At 48.6% G+C, this 6,720-nt stretch overlaps 1 protein-coding gene across 1 annotated transcript in view; it reads left to right on the top strand.

Annotated features, from left to right (window-relative positions):
* Positions 1-2,672: 2,672 nt before the first annotated feature.
* NKAP (NFKB activating protein) overlaps positions 2,673-6,720 on the top strand; it is a gene marked incomplete at its 3' end in the record, with an annotated part of 5,538 nt that continues 1,490 nt past the window's right edge. The window contains exons 1-9 of the mRNA XM_082771111.1: positions 2,673-2,944; positions 3,190-3,270; positions 3,684-3,757; positions 3,975-4,094; positions 4,553-4,598; positions 4,999-5,114; positions 5,269-5,344; positions 5,882-6,031; positions 6,669-6,718. Coding sequence (XP_082627237.1) covers positions 2,703-2,944; positions 3,190-3,270; positions 3,684-3,757; positions 3,975-4,094; positions 4,553-4,598; positions 4,999-5,114; positions 5,269-5,344; positions 5,882-6,031; positions 6,669-6,718 — 955 coding nt within the window. The 5' untranslated portion in view covers positions 2,673-2,702. The remainder of the gene's footprint in view (positions 2,945-3,189; positions 3,271-3,683; positions 3,758-3,974; positions 4,095-4,552; positions 4,599-4,998; positions 5,115-5,268; positions 5,345-5,881; positions 6,032-6,668; positions 6,719-6,720) is intronic.

Genomic DNA, 6,720 nt, shown 5'->3' with positions numbered 1-6,720 from the left:
GAGATACATCCCTAGCTTCCGGAAGTAACCAGAAACGGGGTACAGATGAGCGGCCTCCAGAGAGAATCACCCAACGTTATGGGCCAGCCGCTTGGAAGCCGAAGGAGGTGGTTGCAGGAGCTCGGCAGGTAAGATACATGTGCAACCTAAATCGAATCATAAGGTGGCAGGCAGTATTTGAAACCGTCACCGACCAAACCGCCAAGGTTCCTGACTTGCTCGCTGATCAAGCCACCCAGATGCGATGCGAGCTGCAATAATGCTACGTCTCACGGTCCTCGATTACTTACCAGCACGAGGAGGAGGTGCCTATGGACAAAGCCAAATGATGCAAGCTGCTGTCTTCAAATCGATGACAACAGGAAAGTCACTGAAGAAATTACAAAAGGGAATTAGAAAAGTAGCTCGCGTCCAGACCTGGAAGGTCTTGAACCTGGAAGGGAACATCTGGTCCTGGCTCCCAGGAGCAGCACGGGTGAAACAGTATTTGATTTGTTACTGGGATCCATCTTCTTAAGGATGATGCCTTGTTTAATCTCTTTTCTGAGGAAGTTAATTGGAAGGCTTCAGTCGTAAAGTCTCTGAAGATAGTAACTCTTAAGGGGCCAACAGGAAAGATTCTGCTAGGAAGCCAGGATCCCCAGGATCTACCAGATGAAAGGGACTTGCTCGTAATGGAGTAAAACGCAAAAAAACCCACGCCAGAGAGCAGAAAGAAAAGAGGAAGGAATTGTAAGCAAGAGTATGGGTGTGCAAAAGGAGGGACGTTGCACCCCCATGCTGGGTCTCGAACCCGTGACAAGGTCAGGGTTATGCGAGCGCCTCGAGCCGGTGAGCCACCGCCGCCTCCTCGAGGGGAGGGGCTCCGGCTGGCCCCAAGAGCTGAGTGGCCGCTGGGGCGCTGGGGGGCGGGGCTATGCAAATGAAGCGCGGCCGGGCGCGCTGAGCAGCACGGGCCGGGGGGAGCCGAGGGGAGCCGAGCGCAGCCGAGGGGAGCCGAGGGGGCATGGACGTGGCTAGAAATACCTGAGGGGAGGGCGGGAAGCCAGGGAGAGGAGGGGACGGGGGGGAGAGGCTGGGAGCCTCTCCTAGCCTCTCCTAGCCTCTCAAAAACGCAAAAAAAAACACACCAGAGAGCAGAAAGAAAAGAGGAAGGAATTGTAAGCAAGAGTATCTGTGTGCAAAACAGGGAGAGCGGGTCAACCCCCCAGGCAGGCCTCGAACCCGTGACCCTGATGGCTCCTGCCGCGGTAGGGCGGGGTTATGTGAGCACCTCTTGCCACTGGGCTAACACCGCCTCCACGGGAGGAGGGGCTCCGGCTGGCCCCAAGAGCTGAGAGGCCGCTGGGGCGCTCGGGGGCGGGGCTATGCAAATGAAGCGCGGCCGGGCGCGCTGAGCAGCACGAGCCGGAGGGGGCCGAGGGGAGCCGAGCGCAGCCGAGGGGAGCCGAGGGGTCATGGACGTGGCTAGAAATACCTGAGGGGAGGGCGGGAAGCCAGGGAGAGGAGGGGAGGGGGGGGAGAGGCTAGCAGAGGCTAGCAGAGGCTAGCAGAGGCTAGCAGAGGCTAGCAGAGGCTAGCAGAGGCTAGCAGAGGCTAGCAGAGGGGCGCTTGCTCCATCGCCTTCGTGAGCTCTACAGGAAACAATCGGGATTGGTAAAGCCGGGAAGGGAAGAATGGGGGCTCGCTTCATGGCGTTAGAAAATAGATGGTGCTGAGTGTCTTTGCTTGCTGCTGTGCAAATGAACCGAAACGAGGAGTCTCGGGGCCCCTCACAGAGGACGTTTCCTGACAAAACCGGGGAACCGGTCTCAAAAAAGCAGCTGAGACCGACCCTGTGGTTTGGGCAAGAGCCGAGGAGCAGCTGAGGGGGTCAGCTGGTGGTGATGACGAGGAGTTATCGGCCTTCGTCCCCACGACCCCCCGAAGACCACCACCAGGAGAGGAGACAGTGCGCAAGTGCAGCCAGGAGGAGCTCATGGAAATGACTCCTTGGAGCTCATTTTAATACGAAGCGGAGCTAGGTTATGAACGTGTATAGGCGCGTTGGGAAACTTTGTGCACGTGTACCTCTTTGCTGCATAGAACCAGGGCAAGTTGCCCCGTCAGGCAGGCACGATTTTGGTGGGCCTACCCCCGTGCTGCCCAGCGCTGAATAAACCTTACGAACCAATAAACATACCCACTTTACAATCCTACTGCCTGTGGAGTCTGTTTTCCGCAAGTCAGCATTACGTTAGAGTTGTGGCAAAAAAGGCTGGTTTGTGCAGGCACCTTTTCCGAGCCGCATGAAGCGGGGACGGTGCAGCCTCCACACACCCCGTTCGTGCTCAGCCTGGGCTATATCATACGGGGTTGATCTGAAGCTCGGCATTTTTGCTCGGAGACCAGGATTAAAGGCTGCTGACACCCCTCAGGCTGTAGCGGAAGCACTGTCTGTAGAAAAACGGTGGTTCCCGTGCCGGCTTGGTGCATTTTCCCCCCAGAATTCCCTTGAGAGCTTTCTGCCCCCTTCCCTCTGTCAGACTCCGCGCACTGCTGCCCCGGCGCCACCCCGGCCGTGCTCGGTGCCGAATCTTTCCCCCCCCCATCTCCCCCGGTAGCAGCCGCCAACTCACCACGCGGCTCGCTGAGGCGCTGTGTTCCCGTCCGCCCGGAACAGCCCGGCACGGCCCGGGGGCGGCAGCGGAAGTGCCGCCGCCATGGCGCCGGTGTCTCGGTCCCGCAGCCCGCCCGCCTCCAGCCTGCAGGGCCGCGGCCGCACCTCTCGGTCTCGCTCCCGGTCCCGCTCCCGGTCCCGCAGCGTCCTGAGGCGCCGCCGGCGGAGCCGTAGCTGGTCCCGGTCCCGCAGCCCCGGCGGGCCGCGCTCCGCCGGGCACCACCACCACGGCAAGGCCTGGCCCGAGTACTACGAGAAGGAGAAGGAGGAGATCCTGCGGCAGAGGTGGGCCTCCGGCGGGCGCGGCACCCACGGCTGCTCGGTGGGGCGGCCCCCTCCCTCATTATGCCACGGCGCTCTGGCCTCTGAGGCTGCTCCTTGGTTGCTCTGTTGTTGTTTTTGTTGTGATAATAACTATTTTTCTCCGTACTGTAGTTACTTGAGCATAAATGCTAGGAAAAATAAGGCTTTAAATGCGTTTTTGTTAGGTGGAGCGCTTTAGGCTTCACGGAAGGTGTTTTGTGTTACAGGCGGCTCAACGAGAGGGAGAGGATTGGAGAGCTGGGCGCACCTGAAGTCTGGGGACTGTCACCAAAGGTTCCTGACCCTGAGTAAGGCATATTCCTTTTTTATGATACCAATTATACATCGATGTTCAGAAATGTCTTATTGCAGTGCAAATGCAGAGTGTACAGATGTGTCTTACCTCTACGCTGCTCCCATCACCACAATTGCCAGAAGGTGGTTTCTGAATTGATTTAACAAGATTTCAACATTTTTTTTAATAATTCCAACTTAATCATTTGCGTAAGATATGGCGTATTGCAGATCGGGTAATTGCTGTGTTCTGGTTCTGAAAACAGTTCCCATTTTGCAAATTTGCTGTTTAATGGTTTACTCTGTTGCAAAAATGGGCTCAAAATGTGCAAGCATGTGTTTGGGTATATTGTGTGCATTTGATCTTGAATTACTAAATACTACAAAATAGATTTTAAATAACAAACTTTTTTTTCCTTTTTTTCAGTTCTGATGAACATACACCAGTAGAAGATGAAGAGGCAAAATCTAAGAGTAGCTCTTCAGATTCCAGCTCAGAAGGTATTTTGCTTTGTTTAAACAGCTTATAGACAATCAGAAGCTACCTACAACTTGAATCTGCCGTTGTTGCTGTCAAGAAATTTACTGACTTTGATGGGTTAAAGTCAGTGTGATGGGCTGCAGTTCAAATGAGAATATTTCTTTGTGAAGATTCATAAGTACATATAGAGCTAGGTCTTCACCAGTTCTCTAACGTTACCTTTTAAAAACATTCTAGAGGAGAAAAAGAAAAAGAAGAAGAAAAGAAAGAAGAAAAAGCGGAAGGCATCAAAAAGAAAACACAGAAAGAATTCTGAGGATAGCGACAGTGAGTCGGAGTCTGAGCAGAACTCCAGTGGTAAGAAAAGATGGTTTCTGTTATTGTCTGTGGCCTGAGAGCTCTCCTTGTACCCCTCCAAATGCAAAGTGACGCTTCTGGCTTTCGTTGCACACTTGCGGTGTTCTGAAATTACAGAGCTGCAGCATCAATCCAGTATTCTTTTCTCTCGCCATCTTCTTGGGTTTGCAATGCCTCTTCTTTAAGTGCTTGTGGTCTGGCCTTAGGAAATAGGATTTCTAAATTTAGCGTCCATTAGGCATCTCATGCCAGATGGCTCATGTCAAACAATACTGCAGGTAACTTTCTACTAGTATTTTTTCGGGATTATTTGGTACCTAAACAAATCATGTCTGAGAACCTGTGTACTAAGGCATTCTGGTGGAGGCAGTTATTTATTCACAGTGCAGTAAACTAATCCATTTTAGCTGTGGCTTGTTATCTCTTTTTAATGATACATAAACTTGTACTTTTTTCAGATGAAGATAAAAAGAAAAGCAAAAAGAAGAAAAAGAAGCAGAGAAAGTAAGTTTTCAGTGTAACTGTATCTGCGTTTAACTAGAGGGCAGCACTACTTTCTTAGCAGGGTGACTGAGCACTCTTGTAATTAGGGCTATAAACACAATGGAATAATCTTAATCTGATGGATTGGCTTCAAATGTACAGGACCACACAGCATAGAGGGTTCTCTGCCCCGATAGGGAACCAGTTTCTAGCATTGTATGAAACACAACAGTGGATATGTTATCTTTGTTTTATTATCACATGTGTTCTGTCAAACACCAACAACAACCTATTTGCAGATATTCAGGCTTTCCATAGGTGGAAGTTGCCTGGAGAAACTCATGACTTGAGTAGGATTCCTAGCACATCCTTTCCTCTTAAATTTTGGTGAATAGCATGTCTGTCTTTGACTTTGTTACAGGAAGAGGTATAAGAAAAAGAAAAATAAAAAGAGCAGGAAGGAATCCAGTGATTCAAGTAGTGAAGATTCTGATGATGAAACGTTGCAAGGAGAAGATCTTTGGATTGAGAGATCAAGTAGGTTCATATGACTTTAAATTTGGATCAAAACTTCTTGGTGTTCTTCTTGTGATTTTCTTTTTTTTGTTCAGTGTTGCTGGCCTGATAATTGTTCTGATAACAAAGAATAGCAGGCACAATACTAATCTGTTTCACTATTTGATTGTTGCAGAAAATACAGAAGCAGATAGCTTGATTGGACCAGAAGCTCCCAAAACACATGCATCTCAAGATGACAGGCCTTTGAAGTGAGTGCTCTAATGATACCTGGATCAAATTGAGTAAATCAAGCATGAGGATTTCTGTTCAGAAAGACTGTTATGATATTATGACTTGTATCAGAGAGATGCTGTACCAGGAACGTACTGACAGAAGTAATAGTGGTACTAGTCTTGACCCTGACCTGAATTCAAGTACAAAAGTTTTATGCTTTTTAGCATGGTTTTATAGAAGATTACTTGTTCTTTACTTTGGTAAGGTGATCTTTACTCTAATCCTCTGCAGTACTGTGACTTTATACAACTTTCATTACTGTTTAACCCGTTGTGAGCAAACTGGTTATTTAAGATGTTCTTGCTATGGGTAGCCATAAGGATGAAACAGGCAAATATGTGGGAAAGAATAGGAGAGCCCTTAAAAATGAGGCTTCAGCCAGTAGTGATCAGGGAAGCTGGATGTTCAGCTCAGGCATGCTTTTCCTATTTGAGACTGATTTTGTCTGTTTTTATTTATTTATTTATTTATTTATTTATTTATTTATTTATTTATTTTTCTTTTTTTTAAAGCTATGGACATGCCCTGTTGCCCGGTGAAGGTGCAGCAATGGCAGAATATGTAAAAGCAGGAAAACGTATACCCCGGAGAGGTGAAATTGGCTTGACCAGTGAAGAAATCGCATCGTTTGAGAGCTCTGGTTACGTAATGAGTGGCAGCAGGTATGGTTTTGATGATGGTAATATTTCAGTAAAGTTTTCCTCTGTTGGCCTGTTGGAAGGCTGCTTCCAGGCTCTATCTGAAAGCACGGAAGAGCGGGTGCTCTTTGTGTTTGCAGCAATCTATGCTAAATTCTATTTCTGTAGATAAATGGTGAGTTTTTTAAGGGCACTTTTTCCTTAAGAATAAAAATAATTTCCAGCTAACACACTTATAATTCTCATGTTTTTCAAATGAGGAGATGCTTGTGTCAGATGGCATAAGGGTTGTGTATTTGGACAACAGAGGTGATGTGCTGGCCCATCAGTATGGGACAAATCAGTGTGAGGGGTTGGCCATACCTTTTTTTCTACCAGTACAATTAGAGTTTCACTTACATTTTGGTGAGCTAGCAGCTGACTCTGAGAAAATGAGAATTAGGCACCCTGTTTGGTGCCTAAGAGCGGACACCCTCAAAAGTCAGCTTTTAATTCATCTGTGCTCCTTTCTGTGGAGGTTTTTGTGCAATTTGGGTTCCCTGGTCTAGGTATCTTCATTTATTATCCTCCCAAAGCCTTCAGACTAGTTAATGGATGGAAGCTGTGGTGGGGCATCACATCCTTGTGCCCATGCTGATGTAGACACTGTTCTCCTCTGCAGACATCGTCGAATGGAAGCTGTGCGTCTGCGTAAAGAGAACCAGATTTACAGC

The sequence above is a fragment of the Aythya marila genome, assembly GCF_965140915.1.
Source record: "Aythya marila genome assembly, chromosome: 13".
NCBI lineage: Eukaryota > Metazoa > Chordata > Aves > Anseriformes > Anatidae > Aythya > Aythya marila.
This window is presented reverse-complemented; position numbering and strand designations above follow the sequence as displayed.